Genomic DNA, 18,049 nt, shown 5'->3' on the forward strand with positions numbered 1-18,049 from the left:
CCCCTTTAAAAACATTTCAGCCTTATATGCCAGGAGTAAAGAGGAAAAGTTAATTAAGAATATTAAAAAAAAATGTGATCCCCTTTCTATTAAAAAAGGCAATGAAAATCAAAATGAATAGTACACTAGGACATTAGACAGAATAATTAATGAGTAGCCAAAACTTTGACTTCATCATACTTGAAGAAAGCTTACTAAATATTAGAACTGATATATATTAGCCGAACAATCAGACGGAAGAGAACTGTTCAAATTGGCATAATAAACAGGGAATTCAAGCGAAACCCAAAGGTTAAGAAACAGAATGGGAAAAGGCTTTTTACAGCTTGAGAGAAATTGTTAAGATTATCGTTACTGAAAACCTTTAACGAATGCTGCCCTCAGATTTTCCTTACTATTCCAAATATAGAATCAAGATGCAAGAGGGCTTGAATCAATTCAACCAAGACAGGTATTGGCAGCTATAAAAAAATCTCTGCTTCGGATTTGTTCGAAACGGAATCAAATGATATCACGAAGAATGTTTACAATAATAAATTCAAGTATTCCATGCCGAAAATCTAATGAGCCGGGCTTGAAAAAAGTTTGATGAAAATCAAAATCAAGCAGAACCAGACACTTGTGAAGCTCTTGAAGTGCAAGGTATAGAAGGTGAGAAAATTGAATCTTCAGGAGATAAGTTATATCTTATATATATTATCCTTTCTTAAAAAAAACTTTGAATGATCCCCCAACTTTGATTTTATAATATTTTTTTTATTGAATCCCCTTTTCCTTTCTTACGAAAAAAAAACTTGACCCCTTACATTTTGACCAGCCTGGTAAAAAATATATATAAAAGTCAGATATAAAAGTCAAATATATGAATATTTAAAGTGGTTGCGAAATGTCCTTTACGGTTTATTATCGGTCTGAAATGCTCTTTTGGTAAACAGATGAACCATTCTAATTATAAAATTATGACTGCTATCTAGTGGTATGTTTGACTGGGTTCGCATAAAATTCAGCTTTTAAAGTATATCGTTCGGGTACCAGACTGGATGAATAAGTCGGATCTGTCTTTCCTGTTGAAAGTGAAAGTAAAGAAAGGATTTTATCCTGCCATAAATAAACATAGTGTGAGAAGTACAATGAGTTCCGATGATATCAAAATGATTTTGAGAAAGTTTTACGTTGTATTACGAACGAATGTTGATCCCCGTGCAGTCACGCCAATAATTGAAGGCCTCACAGTTTTTGATAAGCAACAAATACAGGCAACAACTAACATGGATGGTGCTATGCTTGGGAACGACAAACTGCTAGACACACTTGGACGTCGCACGACAAGAACATTTTTGTCATTTGTGACAGTTTTAAAAGAGTATAATCAAGAAATAGCATATGATATGATGCAATACGCACAAGATCATTTCCCAAATATACACACTAGCATTCGGAATTTTGAGCGACATCATAATCAAATACCATCAGCAACTGTTAAGCCTTCAGTTGCTTCAGGTTCAGATGCTCAGAATTATCCACTTAGTGAGAGCCATAGTATTCACCAAAGAACAACATTTAGCCAGCGTCCTGATGCAGGGTCACAGGTAGTTATATTTTGTTTTAGGATTGTGTCATTTATGTTATATAATTTTCAAATTTGTATTCCTTTCCTATCTTAAAAATCTTCAATGGGTTACTTTGTTTATGTTATGATTCAAAAAAATAATGTATGCAGGCCAAATAAGGTAAATATTCTGGTGTTACTGTACTGATAAAATATTGTCCCCATGAAGTATTGTCTGTCGGACAAAATTTCATATAAAATATTGTCCACTGACAGAATTTCATAATGAAATATTGTCATTGACAATATTTTTTATGAAATAGTGTTCTTGTCCATGAAATTTTGTCATCTCCTTCTGGACAATATTTCACTATGACATTCTGTTCATGACAATATTTCACTATGAAATACTGATCAATACTGGCTTTGAAAATCTTTTTTAATCGAGTTATTACATTATTAGAAATAGTAGCACACAAGCATGTTTCATGCACATTTTTATATTTAGTTTTTTTTATAGTAAGGAATTTATATTATTACTAATAGTGAGTTTAAAATTTGCATAGATACTTTACAAATGGTTAATTATAGATTAAAGAATTGTCAAATAGATATAGGAAGATGTGGTATGAGTGCCAATGAGACAACTCTCTATTGTATGTTTCATTATTTTACATTATTACACTGTCATGACTGTACAAATATAAGTAATGTACTGACAATCACTTATTTTGTAAATATATTTAAAAATTCCTATATACCTTCTCTAACATGAATATATGTTGATAACCTCCACTTCATGAGACAAAATTCCATGACAATCTGTCTATGAAATATTGTCTCAATACTCACAAAATATAACCAAAATACAACCTCCCTTTAACAGAACAAAATTTGATAGAATTCATCTGTGAAATATTGTCTCAATTCACACAAAATATAACCTCCCTTTAACAAGACAAAGTTCCATAGTATTGATCTGTGAAATATTGTCTATATACAGACAAAATTTCACTATGAAAATTTGTCCTTCTCTGGACATTTTTCCATAGATGAGGACAATATTTCACGATACATAGTCTTGTGGTACAATATTTCATAGGACAATATCTTGCTTTACAAATATGCAGGTGTTATAAGGATTGGTCAGTGTTGTATTTCTAAGGTTCATATGCAGGTGTTATAATGATTGGTCAGTGTTGTATTTCTAAGGTTAATATGCAGGTGTTATAATGATTGGTCAGTGTTGTATTTCTAAGGTTAATATGCAAGTGTTATATGTGGTTGGTCAGTGTTGTAATACTAAGGTAAATATATACAGGTGTTAATTATTGGTCAGTTGTAATTCTAAGGTTGATATGCAAGTGTTAATGATTGCTCAGTGTTGAAATTCTAAGTTTAATATTCAGGTGTTACATGTGGTTGGTCAGTGTTGTAATACTAAGGTAAATATGCAGGTGTTAATGATTGGTCAGTGTCGTAATTCTAAGGTTGATATGCAAGTGTTAATGATTGCTCAGTATTGAAATTCAGGTCAGGTGAAATTCTAAGTTTAATATTCAGGTGTTATATGTGGTTGGTCAGTGTTGTAATACTAAGGTAAATATATACAGGTGTTAATTATTGGTCAGTTGTAATTCTAAGGTTGATATGCAGGTGTTAATGATTGCTCAGTGTTGAAATTCTAAGTTTAATATTCAGGTGTTATATGTGGTTGGTCAGTATTGTTATACTAAGGTAAATATATACAGGTGTTAATTATTGGTCAGTGTCGTAATTCTAAGGTTGATATGCAAGTGTTAATGATTGCTCAGTGTTGAAATTCTAAGTTTAATATTCAGGTGTTACATGTGGTTGGTCAGTGTTGTAATACTAAGGTAAATATGCAGGTGTTAATGATTGGTCAGTGTCATAATTCTAAGGTTGATATGCAAGTGTTAATGATTGCTCAGTGTTGAAATTCTAAGTTTAATATTCAGGTGTTACATGTGGTTGGTCAGTGTTGTAATACTAAGGTAAATATGCAGGTGTTAATGATTGGTCAGTGTCGTAATTCTAAGGTTGATATGCAAGTGTTAATGATTGCTCAGTATTGAAATTCTAAGTTTAATATTCAGGTGTTATATGTGGTTGGTCAGTGTTGTAATACTAAGGTAAATATGCAGGTGTTAATTATTGGTCAGTGTCGTAATTCTGAGGTTAATATGCAGGTGTTAATGATTGCTCAGTATTGAAATTCTAAGTTTAATATTCAGGTGTTATATGTGGTTGGTCAGTGTTGTAATACTAAGGTAAATATATACAGGTGTTAATTATTGGTCAGTTGTAATTCTAAGGTTGATATGCAAGTGTTAATGATTGCTCAGTGTTGAAATTCTAAGTTTAATATTCAGGTGTTACATGTGGTTGGTCAGTGTTGTAATACTAAGGTAAATATGCAGCTGTTAATAATTGGTCAGTGTTGTAATTCTAAGGTTGATATGCAAGTGTTAATGATTGCTCAGTGTTGAAATTCTAAGTTTAATATTCAGGTGTTATATGTGGTTGGTCAGTGTTGTAATTCTAAGGTAAATATATACAGGTGTTAATTATTGGTCAGTTGTAATTCTAAGGTTGATATGCAGGTGTTAATGATTGGTCAGTGTTGTAATACTAAGGTAAATATACAGGTGTTAATGATTGGTCAGTGTTGTAATACTAAGGTAAATATGCAGGTGTTTATGATTGGTCAGTGTCGTAATTCTGAGGTTAATATGCAGCTGTTAATGATTGGTCAGTGTTGAAATTCTAAGTTTAATATTCAGGTGTTATATGTGGTTGGTCAGTATTGTAATACTAAGGTAAATATGCAGGTGTTAATGATTGGTCAGTGTCGTAATTCTGAGGTTAATATGCAGCTGTTAATGATTGGTCAGTGTTGTAATACTAAGGTAAATATGCAGGTGTTAATGATTGGTCAGTGTGGTAATTCTAAGGTTAATATACAGGTGTTAATGATTGGTCAGTGTAGTAATTCTAAGGTTTATATGCAGGTGTTAATGATTGGTCAGTGTCGTAATTCTGAGGTTAATATGCAGCTGTTAATGATTGGTCAGTGTTGTTATACTAAGGTAAATATGCAGGTGTTAATGTTGGTCAGTGTGGTAATTCTAAGGTTAATATACAGGTGTTAATGATTGGTCAGTGTAGTAATTCTAAGGTTTATATGCAGGTGTTAATGATTGGTCAGTGTCGTAATTCTGAGGTTAATATGCAGCTGTTAATGATTGGTCAGTGTGGTAATTCTAAGGTAAATGTGCAGGTGTTAATGATTGGTCAGTGTTGTAATTCTAAGGTATATATACAGGTGTTAATTATTGGTCAGTTGTAATTCTAAGGTTGATATGCAGGTGTTAATGATTGGTCAGTGTGGTAATTCTAAGGTTAATATGCAGGTGTTAATGATTGGTCAGTGTAGTAATTCTAAGGTTAATATGCAGGTGTTAATTATTGGTCAGTTGTAATTCTAAGGTAAATATACAGGTTTCAATGATTGGTCAGTGTTGTAATACTATGGTAAATATGCAGGTGTTAATGATTGGTCAGTGTTGTAATTCAGAGGTTAATATGCAGCTGTTAATGATTGGTCAGTGCTGTAATTCTAAGGTTAATATACAGGTGTTAATGATTGGTCAGTGTTGTAATTCTAAGGTTAATATGCAGGTGTTAATGATTGGTCAGTGTGGTAATTCTAAGGTTATATACAGGTGTTAATGATTGTGTGGTCATTTTATAGTAAATATATAGTAATAAGGGCAAGAAGGTAGGGATTTTTTTTCTTCAATTGAGTCTATGGGGGCAACATTGTGACTTCAACTTTAATCAAAAATGGCAAGCAAAACTTCAGGACAGGGGATATAAATTAGGGTAGGTAGGGGTACAGTTAACACACATACTTTTTGGTTTTGCCTTACATGTATTTTAAGTGTGCTTGATTAATAGATGAAAATGTCAAATTCTGATGCTGACAAACATTGTGTAGCCCTTATAAACTAACAAGAGTAAATTCATATACAAACACTCTTAGTACTGATTAAAATGATGTTCTTATTTGTTTATTGATTTATCAACTTCATATTTTTGGCAGGCCATCATTACAAGAGAACAAGAATCTACAGATACATACAGTAGTGGTGGTTTTACTGTTCAGTCTGTTCACAGAACTAGAGAAGTTACCAGACAGGTGAAATTCACTGAAGGTAATAACAGTTTGTTATTTACTTTTGGAAAACTACGATTGAACGTGTATAAGATTTAGATTTGATGTGAAAATGATAATGTTGTTCTAGTATATCCTCTACTTTCTAAAGCAGGTTGTATCTATAGAAACTACTGACCTAAGCCAATTTTCAATTTATGAATAATTCAAAATAATGAATGTGAAATTTGAAATAATTATTCAGATATTAACCATTCATCTAATGATTATTATGCCCCATTTATGGGCATTATGTTTTCTGGACTGTGTGTTCCTTTCATCCGTCTGTTTGTTCGTCTGTCCGTTTGTCTGTCTTGCTTCAGGTTAATGTTTTTGGTTAAGGAAGTTTTTGATGAATCTGAAGTCCAATCAACTTGAAACTTAGTAAACATGTTCCTTGTGATATGATCTTTCTAATTTTAATGCCAAAATAGAGATTTCTTCCCATTTTTTCACAGTCCACTGAACATAGAAAATGATAGTGTGGATGAGGCATCCATGTTCTTGGGACACATTCTTGTTATTTGTTTATCTTATACATGTTAAAAGATTGTACTCATATAATCTTCAATTTTCCAGAAACTTTGTTGGAAGATGTACCTAACATTGTCTTTATGAAATGGGCTGCTGAGTTGAACAGTAATGACTACTGGAACAAACTTGGAGATATTATGCAGCTTTCAAGAAAACAAATGAAAGATCTTAGTAAGTCTCTAACAATATTGGAACCTTCAAACTAATCACAGCCCTATAATAGAAACAATTATAATATGTGACCCATATCTTCCTCTATTTCTGTAAATGAGAATATTTTTATACCAACCTATGACAGAAAGGGGTTATATTTTTTTCCAGTACTTACCGGTATTCTTAAGTCCACCAATCTCATATCTGGTTAAAGTTTTGGTTCATTGATGTTTACCATATTTTAAATTCAGATATAATTGTGAGGTTTTTATTTATGCAAATAACGGGACTTGGTGAATATTGCAATAACAAAAACTTGCATTCTAATATCTGATACATACATCTCTATGCAGATCTTCCTGAAAAGCAATCATTAATCTCTCATTTTTGTCTATTCTTCAAAACTCAATAAAAATGCAATAAAGTTGTTGTCTTGAAACTCAGTGCATATGCTGTTTGTGGTGTAAATTAAAAAATATATACCAAATTATGGTGTACTGATTCAGCTTTCGAAGTAAACTAAAAATGGAAATGTGAATGTGCAAGTGGGACAAGTTGTCATTGGAATTTTTATTCTTGATTGACTATAGAATGAAATTCAAAACAGTGTGGCTGTGGCCATTGATTGACACATTAAATTCATCCATTGACTGGGACAATTTTGTTATCAAGAACGGAGTACCTACTCGATCGACTTTTATCAAATAAATACCATAAGCTGAAGAAATGTTTCAAAATTTATCATGTATAAGGCAATTAATTACGTAAGGATAGTTTTTATTTTCTGATCTGTGATTATATGAAAACAAATGCAAATTTTTTCCAATTTTATTTTGGATAAAATACATAGCAACCTTTTAAAAAAGATCTTGCTTCCTGAGGTTCGACACATGAAAAGATAAATTTAGCCTGAACATTTTTTTGACAAATTGAACATAAAAATTTATGGTAATTTTTTATAAAATCGGTAATATAATAATTCAGCAATATTTCTTTTTATAATGATTTTAGTTGAAATGATTTTTTTTAGATTGAATTCAATTTTGTCCAATATCTGTGCGAGTTTTCTGACTATTTCTAGATCTTTTTAGAACTGATGGTTTAATTTTACAAATACGTATTTATATAGATAAATTTGTATGACCTTTGTAACTCGGATTATAATCGGTTTCTAATCTATAAAGGTGTTTTAGATTTGCGTGAAAACTTTTGTCCACAACAAATTATCCCTCGGCCCTTCCCCCTTTTCCTCTGTGGGGTTTATTCCTTATGTGTGTATGTTTTTCTAATCTGAGTGTTATTTTGATTCAGCAGACCATAGTGGAATGAACATTTCCTGGCATTATTTTAACTGCCTAAATAGTTCGTAAATAATGTGTATTTGTATAAAAGACGCCACTGTGCAGAAACGTCAAAATGACACCCTTGGACATAATGGCTAGACATCGGGAATACTTTCCGATAAAAAATTTAGGGTCATGATGTTAATGAAAACACCCGACTCATTTAACCATTTGTATGAACTTATAGTTTGTATCTTATAAATATGTTAGTTTTGTATTATAAATGGACATTTAGTATTTATACAACATGTTTCACCTAAGGAATGGACAAAAATAACGTTTGGACATAGTGGCTAGACATTCGATTTTTAAAAAATCTGCTTCAAGAAAAAGGTTTTTTTTACATTTGAAACTTTGAAAATGTTTATCTTTTTCTGAACTTTCTATTGAGTATAGTTTAAATATGATTTGATTATTTTATAGGGATAATAATCAAACTGAAATTTTGATAAATTTTCCTCAAAACTCATTAAGACAGGTTCCTCTGCTGAATATTTTGTTGAAGGCTTGGTTCAAAGTTCAGCCAATACCAAAAAACGGGTATGATGTTATAATATAAATCTAGTTGGAAGCTGATATACTAAATTTCGCAGATTTTATGTGCAAAATTACAACGGAACATAGAGAAATGCATTTAATATAATCTGAAATGTTACGCCGGACATGCAATTTTTCACGCAAAAGTAAGATTTGTGAGTCCAATAAAATAAATGTATGGTGCAAAAATTTTAAGGATTAACTTAAAATAAGAAAAAAATGTCCGGGCCTTTCTGTAGATATATGGATGTTGGTGATTTTATTTTTTGATAGGCAAATGGTTGCTGTTCTAAAATCATATAATAACGTAATTTTTATCCGAACCCATTACCGTGCGTAACGTCTATGTACTTTTTAAAGACACTTAAACTATGGGGTCACCAAAGGTCCTCAACACCTTAATAAAGTAATTCGAAAAATTAATCAGGAATAAAACGATGTTTTGATTTATATCAATTGTATAAATCAAAACATAAAGGTTATTCCTGATTAATTTTTCGAATTATTTTATAATTAAAGGCGTTAAGAAACCTTAGGTGACCCCACAGTTTAAATGTCTATCGTAGGTACGTCGTGAACAGTGGTATTTACAGACACACGTTCACGTAAATTGTCCCAGTCAATGGATGAATTTAATGTGTCAATCAATGGCCACAGCCACACTGTTTTGAATTTCATTCTATTTCATGACAGTGCTTCGTTGAATAACATAAAAGATGAAGATATTGATGATATTTGTCTTCCTATTTGAGGTCATTGTTACTTTAAAAGTTTCAAACTGTTAACAGGCGCGGATCAAGAGGGGGGGTTCCAGGGGTTGGAACCCCCCCCCTTTTTTGGGACGATCAATGCATTTGAATGGGGACATGTAATTGGAACCCCCCCTTTGTCCTGGGTTAGGAACCCCCCCCTTTTTAAAATGGCTGGATCCGCCCCTGGTTAAGCATACACATCATCAACATTTTACTGTTCTAATTTTCAACAAGCTTTGATTTGTAGTCAGCAGCATAGTTTGATCTAATTTATTGCTTAGGCATGGGATTTAAATAGGAATCTCTTCCAGAAGCTACAGATATTTTGCAGATTATGTTTGTAAATGCGTAGTGATTTTCATATGTCAGAAAAATCTATTAAAGACTTGACAAGCAGTTTGAGTTTATTTTACCCTTGTTTTGTTATACACTCATCTTTTTCTCAGAAGTTACATTCAGCTGGTTTGGAATCAAAATGATTTTAAATCAGGTAATCTGCAACTCCAACTCCTACAATGAAGAACAATACTCTTTGATGTTGATACAGATAACAACAGTCATGACAGTGTCCTAAAACTATGACAATGTCATTTTAGAAATTACATTGTTTCAAGCAACACTTTGCCAGAGAATAGTTGATTGGATACTACATGTACTAGGAGTAGTCCATTTCCATGATTACTAGGACTTCTGATACTAGTGAAAGTTTGACATATGCCTAATGTTAAAATAAATGGCATGTAGACATAATTTAAATATGCTTATTTTAATATATAGTAAAAGAGGTCTCTTCTAAAAAAAAAATCAAACATAAAAATATTCAATGTTTGGTATAAGATATAACAACATTTCAGAAGATAATCGGAACTATCAAAGAATCATGATATGAATTTAAAGAAAGATGAAAAACCAAAACATCTCTGATTAAAATTGAAAATCTGATTGACTAAAAGTAATATTGACCTCTAAAATAATGTCTGAAATAATTATAATGAAAACTTTTGACTGGATCCCATTCATGAGAGTGAAACAAAGTGTCACTAATGTCCAGGGGGTTCAGGGGTTTCGGATGCCCCCCCCCCCTTGAAACCAAATTGTGACTGTTAAAGTCATCGTTCTGTTCAAATTGTGAGTGTTAAAGTCGAGTTCATGAGTCCAAATACTCCCCCCCCTCCTCCTTGGAAATTCCTGGCTACGGGCCTGAGTCTGTCATCTAAATTTGGGTTCAACCTGTGGTTAAAGATTTTTTAGGCATTGATGTATTTGTCAAACTTTAATGGAGTTTTATTTGACAAACTTTTTTATGACAAAACGATAATAATCGTAGCAAAATTTTGAAAATAATTACTTTCATTTTTAACCGGATTTTTGTGACAAAAATGTCGGTTATTGATTTGGGGATGTACGGTGGGCGGGCGGTCGGTCGGGCAGGCGGTCGGGCGGGCGGGCGGGAATCAAATGTTGTCCGTGCATTAACTCATGAACCGTTCAACCAAAGCTTTTAAAATTTTAATATGTTGTTACTGACAACTAAATGAAGGTCAAGTTCAATAATGGCGATTTTGACTTTTACCGTTCAGGAGTTAGGGAGCTACCATTTGATTTTTATGGGGGGGCTAGGATGAAAAATTTTGTCCTGCATTTTTTTTAGCTGTAATCTCTGTCCTGCCTTTTTATTTTTCACTCTGTTCCGTCCTGCCTTTTTTTTTTTAGTTTATCCTGACTTTTTTTTTACCTAAATTGTCGTCCTGACTTTTTTTTTTTGCAAGTGTCTCATCCTGCCTTTTTTTTTTACTCAAAACTCCTGTCCTGCCTATTTTTTTCAAATTTCATCCTAGCCCCCTCATAAAAATCAAATGGTAGCTCCCTTATGGTTCTTGAAAGATTGAAAAATGGAGTTTCCAGTCGTGTCCGTGCATTTACGCATGAACTGTTCTACCTAAGCTTCCCAAATTTTAATATGTTGTTACTGATGACAAAATGGAGGTCAAGTTTAATAATGACGATTTTGACTTTTACCGTTCAGGAGTTATGGTTCTTGAAAGATTGAAAAATGGTGTTTCCAGTCGTGTTCGTGCATTTACGCATGAACTGTTTTACCAAAGCTTCCCATATTTTAATATGTTGTTACTGATGACAAAATAGAGGTCAAGTTCAATAATGACGATTTTGACTTTTACCGTTCAGGAGTTATGGTTCTTGAAAGATTGAAAAATGGTGTTTCCAGTCGTGTCCGTGCATTTTCTCATGAACCATTCAACCAAAGCTTTTGAAATTTTTATATGTTGTTACTGATGGCAAATTAGAGGTCAAGTTCAATAATGACGATTTTGACTTTTACCGTTCAGGAGTTATGGTTCTTGAAAGATTGTGAAATGGCGTTTCCATTCACGTTGTTGCATTTACTCATGAACCATTCAATCTAAGCTTTTCAAATTTTAAGATGTTGATACTGATGACAAAATGGAGGTCAAATTTGATATTGACGATTTTCACTTTCACCATTCATCAGTAATGGTTCTTGTGATATTGCCAGGACACAAATAAATATTAATAAATCCGGTTTGCTGTCGTTGTGACAGCCTCTTGTTCTGAATTTTACTGATAAATGGACATATATTTTTTCTACAATTGTCATAAAATGTGGTGTTAGGTTTAAGTTTTTTAGTCATAATTAACTTCGTCAAACCTGTATGAATTTTGAACCTCTTCATAGAACTTGCAACTTTTACATTATTTTTATACTTACACATTTACAAATACAAATACAAATACAAATATTTTATTGGCACAAACTCAATTACAATAATTGGCAACGGCCCATACAACTAGTATACTAAAAGTAATGATGCAGCAATTAAACAATTAATACTACATAGCATATCATTGGGCACATTTCGAACAATGAATTGTGCAGTTATAAATATCAATATATATATAGGTTAATTTGTAAGAATAGACTACTGACATAAGTATATTGTATGTTATAGCTTCAAATTGTTCATATTACTCATTTATAAGGAAGTTTTTCCTTAATTCAAATGATTGATTAACAAAAGATGATATTAATCTAAGTGTTTTTCTACACTTGTTATTAAGTAATAGTTTGATATATTCATCCTCAGTTTTAGATTGTTTGTCATAATTTTTAAAATAGGACAATTTTGATATAAGAACATTTCTTTGTGATTCATATTTTGTGCAGTGCAAGATAAAATGTTTTTCGTCTTCTATATTTTTATTAGGACATAATCTGCACAACCTTTCTTCTCTGTTAACTTGCATGTATCTACCTCTTTCAATTTCAAGATTGTGTGCACTTAGCCTTAGTTTTGCCAAAGGATTTACATAATGTTGTTTTGTTTTCTCCCTTTTTGTGCTTCGGAATGATTTTTATCTCTCTGTTACCAATTGTTTGAATAGAAAAATGTAAATTTTTATAAACAAAGCAAAGGTATGTCATTGTGAGCTACATTTCATATTTCATTGACATGGGTAAAGTTTTACCTCCAATTTACTTCAATAAATTAATAGGATCATCTATAGGTTATCATCCTGCTAAAATTAGATGGATATGCTAATTTTGATGTAGAATGATAGTTGTAAAATGAAACAGCTAGTAGTACATTTGTATTTTGTTTTTGATTTTATTTTCAGAGAGTAAAGAAAAGCCAGGAGAAGAAATCTTAGACATTCTATGTAGTAAAGAATCAGTTACTGTGAAGCAGCTGATGCAATTTTTAGATGTTGCTGATCTTCCATCTATCCATGAAGTAGTTAAACAAAGCCTAGGTAATAATGCAAGTTAATGTTTATATACAAATGTAAGCTGCCAACTATTCATTCAGATTACATTTCATTTATTCATCATTTCGTAAAAAAATGTTGAAAAAAATATTCTTCATCATAACTGTATTTATTCACTTTTCTCTCAATAAAATTTTTCATTGAAAAAAAGGCTCCACTTTTTCAGTTAAAAAAAATTATGTGTTTATTTTATTGAGTATATTATTACCTGTCATATTATTTGGCAGTCTTACATATATTTTGCTTTACATGTATGTTCTGTTTTAATGCAGTAATATAAGAAACAGGTGTGTTTACCTATATGCAAATGTGCACTTGATATGACATAAAATTGACATGTACATTTGTAGCCCTCAGCTTTTTAAGTGAAAATTTTATCATAATTGCAGTTCCATCAACAGTTATACAGGGAAGTTCTAACCAGACTACAGCAGTAACAGATACTGGACTTCATGGAAGAACTTCTACTGATCAGGATCCTGTTAACAGGTATAGTTATGTTTTCATTGAAAAGAGAAATGTTTTACCTCTGATTAAAACAACAGGCAGTATATCTTGATGAGAAGTCTGTCAGTCTGTTGGTTTTATTGTTAGTTTGTTTTTCTTTCCCACTTGTGTATTTTGAACTGCTACTGAACCACTTGATAGAATTATGTGAAGCTTTAACTTAATCTTACTTGAATGTTATATATTTGTGCCTCCTATTTTTTCTTTCTTCACCTGAATGATTTTAAGGGTTAGCTTTTGTATGACATGGACGTTGTCATAATTTATCTGCAAACTAAATTATTTATTTATGTCAGGTTCTCCTCCTAAACCCTTTAGGCTGAAATTCAAAATTGATTTTAGGCAAGTTTGACTCCAAATGGTACTCCATCTATTAACTGATAATAAATAAAACATAACCTTTATCCTAAAAAATGAAAATTTACAAAAAAAAAGTTATTTAAGATATTGTCTTTGCATCTACTACATTATTTTTTTCTTATGAACTTATTTAGTGCATAGAGGAAAAGTTGTAATATCTGTGGATAATTGATTTTTAACCGAATTTTTGTGACAAAAATGTCGGTTATTGATTTGGGGATGTACGGCGGGCGGCTGGGCGGCCGCGCGGCCTGGAGGGCGGCAATCAAATGTTGTCCGTGCATTAATTCATGAACCGTTCAGCCAAAGCTTTTAAAATTTTAATATGTTGTTACTGACAACTAAATGAAGGTCAAGTTCAGTAATGGCGATTTTGACTTTTACCGTTCAGGAGTTATGGTTCTTGAAAGATTGAAAACTGGAGTTTTCAGTCGTGTCCGTGCATTTACGCATGAACTGTTCTACCAAAGCTTCCCAAATTTTAATATGTTGTTACTGATGACAAAATGGAGGTAAAGTTCAATAATGACGATTTTGACCTTTACCGTTCAGGAGTTATGGTTCTTGAAAGATTGAAAAATGGAGTTTCCAGTTGTGTCCGTGCATTTACGCATGAACTGTTCTACCAAAGCTTCCCAAATTTTAATATGTTGTAACTGATGACAAAATAGAGGTCAAGTTAAATAATGACGATTTTGACTTTCACCGTTCAGGAGTTATGGTTCTTGAAAGATTGAAAAATGGTGTTTCCAGTCGTGTCCGTGCATTTTCTCATGAACCATTCAACCAAAGCTTTTGAAATTTTTATATGTTGTTACTGATGACAAAATAGAGGTCAAGTTCAATAATGACGATTTTGACTTTTACCGTTCAGGCATTATGGTTCTTGAAAGATTGTAAAATGGCGTTTCCATTCACGTTGTTGCATTTACTCATGAACCATTCAATCTAAGCTTTTCAAATTTTAAAATGTTGATACTGATGACAAAATGGAGGTCAAATTTGATATTGACGATTTTCACTTTCACCATTCATCAGTAATGGTTCTTGTGATATTGCCAGGACACAAATAAATATTAATAAATCCGGTTTGCTGTCGTTGTGACAGCCTCTTGTTTGGTTTGGTCTACATGAATGAATGAATGAATGAATGAATGAATAATTTATTATAGTGCAACCTGTATATATACAATAGATACATATCAATACAATATTACATTACAGCCAGCCAGATAGGCTTACGATGCACTGACAAATTAAAGTTCAGAATTTTGAAAAATAGATAACACATAGTTTTGGACGAATGTCTAAATTATTAGAAAATTCAACAGTTCAAGTAAAATAGTTAAATAATTTCTCTTCTGATACGATCACAGTCCAAGATAAAGTTCACTATACTTTTGTTGTTGTTAGATAACAGCATACAAGCCTAAAGAAAATGTAAACTTTTAAATGTGTGGTTCACCTTTACCAACTATCAATGAAAATAATAATAAAGCTAGAGTATATATTATATACATGTATTTCAATTGGACTTTTATAAAATATCAAATATTGTATCATTTTAGAGAAGTAAACAAAGAAAAAGAGACCAATAATTCGTTTGAGAAAAACAAAGCTCCACTGAACAATAGTATGAAAAAGCTGAATATTTCAGATGATTCAATTAAAAGCAATACTGACAATGAAGAAGTCCTATCAACAGAGTGTTTACCTGGGAAAACAGATGGAGCCAGTAAAACATTAATTAACAACCTCAGTTCAACTCACATGAAATTTGATGCTGTTAAAACTGTACATATACATTTACATAATGATAAAGAAAACCCAGCATGTAATTTAGAGGAGAATACTGAGGAAAATGATGAAATTAGAAATATTGAGAGAGAAGTTTCTGCTGAAGATAATCCATCACCGACTGGCATAGATTCACAGCAGTCCCCAAATCTGAATCTGTCTGCTGGGAGTACAGGAAACAATAACATAGTTGATGATACAATAGCAGCATTACATAGACCAGGCATCATTCCCCCCTCGTCTGGTGGAGACAGTTCTATACCAGAACATGACACAGAACACAGAATATCTCGCCTAGAACCTTGTAACACTGAACAGCAGTTATTGGCCAATCCTGAGAATACTACCACAGGAAACAATGGAAAAAATCTGGAGCAAGAACGTGCTGCATTGAGTGAGGATTTTCAGAACCCACTCAATCTAGACAGTTTCAGAGACATTCAGAATAGCATACCAGAAACAAGATCATCAGATAATAATAGGGGATTAGTGCAACAAATCAGTGAATCTGATAATAGACAATACAGAATACAACATCCAGTAGACAGTATTAGTACAAATGATAATGTGGAGAAAAATGCTGATCAAGACCATAGGGCATTACAAAGAGATATTGAACAACAACTAAGATTAGAAAACGACAGGAATCTTCAGACTAGTGAAGTATCAGATTCACCAGAAACAACCTTACAGAATTCCATTCAAACAGATACAAAACACCAATGTTAAATACAACTCTGTGTAAAAATCATGTAGAAAACATTGAGTGTATATAATACACAAGAATTAATTTGTACTTTCTTATACCCAAGTTGTACTGTGATGAAATAACTTTGCAAGATCTTCTCTTAAAGAAGTTTTACTTCATATGCATTGTAAATGATTTGTATAACAGCATTTTCTTTGAATCACTTTCAACTTGATTTTTATATAGAGTTGTACTTAAGATGGGTGTTGAGGTAGATAGATAATAAAAATTTGGGTAATTATTGAATAATTGTCAAACTTAAGATAAATCCTTTAAAGCTTTAAAATTTCAAAATATTATTTATAATTTCTACATGAATACAAAAACACTTTCTATGCTGTTATATTCCTCCTGGTCATAGAATTGTTAAAAAAAACTATCTCACCAAAGGAAATATAAAGTGATGTGACAGTAAATCAAAATGAAAGTTACAAATGTTGTTGCACTGAATGAACATTTGTGGATTTATTTTCAGCGTAAACACTTAGTGTCAAAGTGCATAATATACCAGGAGTTGTATAAACAAATAGTACTTCAAGGAGTTATCTAATGTAGCGTTTTTTATGATTAAAACTTAAAAAATGTTCGAGTATACAAAAACTAGGAAAATCAAATAAAGAGAATAGCAAAAATTTGCAAGTTCAACTTTGTTTGATGGAGTTACAATCTCAGCTTTGCACTGTGTTTTAGAATTTTATGAAATGGTTTATAAATGTAATTTATCATTTGAATTATACCATTACTAAATTACTGGCAAAAGGCAGATTTTGCCCTGACAGATTTTAAGGTCCACCAGCAGCTGTACAGACCCTGTGATAAAAAAAAACCACATGATATTGTTGTCATATAAACAATAAATTTTTACAATAAACCAGTACGCTTAAGGATAAAAATAATGAAGCTAAATATATAAAACATTGTAAAGCACACAAAAACTAAAAGAGTCAAAACTGAATATTCAAACCCATATAATTTCAACTTAGCCTGCAGGAGTGATAACTATATTGATGTGACACAGTTATTTATCAAAAGGAGCTTATAGTTAATCATGGCAAATGCAGAATTTCATCAGTTCAAGGCCTGTGGAAAAATGCATTGTACTGCTACAATAATATTGTAAAAATTAAATAAAATTGTAATTTTCTGATATTCTATGGAAATCCAAAATTACATTGAAAATATACTAGAAGTTACTGTTTTTCTTAATGGTGTATTCAAATGTGATATAAATATATGTGATATCGGTAGAACTAATGTTGATGTATAAACAATTTTTATTTTCAGTGTGAAATGGTTGTATTCAACTTTTGTGATATTTATAAGTGTTATAAATTGTACTTTTTGAACCAGAATAAATGATATCACAAAAGTCTTAAATGTAGATGTTTGTTTTGTTTTCTTTATACTATGCATATGCATTTTGTTTGTTAAAAAGTTGTAAGCTTACAGATTAACAAAATATAAAAAAAAATATTCATAGTTTTATTTATCTTATACCAAATCCCTAAAGAGTTGTTATACTGGTTTGCTTATTATACCTTTTTCCTCTGTCCATCTGTGTGTTGGTCTGTCATATAAAGTGTTTGTTACCTTTTCTCAGGAACCACAAATCTGAGCTTCCTGCATTACAATGTGATCAATAGCTCATCAACCTCCTTATAGTCATATACTTGATGGTATTTTAACATAATGGGCATGAATGAAATGTTTGTAGTATATTCCTCA

General features: G+C 31.8%; 1 protein-coding gene across 1 annotated transcript; it reads left to right on the forward strand.

Annotated features, from left to right (window-relative positions):
* Nucleotides 1-947: 947 nt before the first annotated feature.
* Nucleotides 948-17,701, forward strand: LOC139510345 (uncharacterized). Its single transcript, XM_071296900.1, has 6 exons — nucleotides 948-1,589; nucleotides 5,676-5,787; nucleotides 6,366-6,491; nucleotides 12,763-12,897; nucleotides 13,302-13,401; nucleotides 15,348-17,701. The coding sequence occupies exons 1-6, from the start codon at nucleotides 1,041-1,043 to the stop codon at nucleotides 16,303-16,305; spliced, it is 1,980 nt and encodes a 659-aa protein (XP_071153001.1). The 5' UTR covers nucleotides 948-1,040; the 3' UTR covers nucleotides 16,306-17,701.
* The last annotated feature ends 348 nt before the right edge of the window (nucleotides 17,702-18,049 follow it).

The sequence above is a fragment of the Mytilus edulis genome, chromosome 2, assembly GCF_963676685.1.
Source record: "Mytilus edulis chromosome 2, xbMytEdul2.2, whole genome shotgun sequence".
Classification (NCBI taxonomy): domain Eukaryota; kingdom Metazoa; phylum Mollusca; class Bivalvia; order Mytilida; family Mytilidae; genus Mytilus; species Mytilus edulis.

Coding starts and splice junctions, on each gene's coding strand:
- LOC139510345 (XM_071296900.1), top strand. CDS start 1,041: ATGAATAAGTCGGATCTGTCTTTCCTGTTGAAAGTGAAAGTAAAGAAA. Junction 1,590..5,675: donor GTCCTGATGCAGGGTCACAG/GTAGTTATATTT, acceptor TATTTTTGGCAG/GCCATCATTACAAGAGAACA. Junction 5,788..6,365: donor ACAGGTGAAATTCACTGAAG/GTAATAACAGTT, acceptor TCAATTTTCCAG/AAACTTTGTTGGAAGATGTA.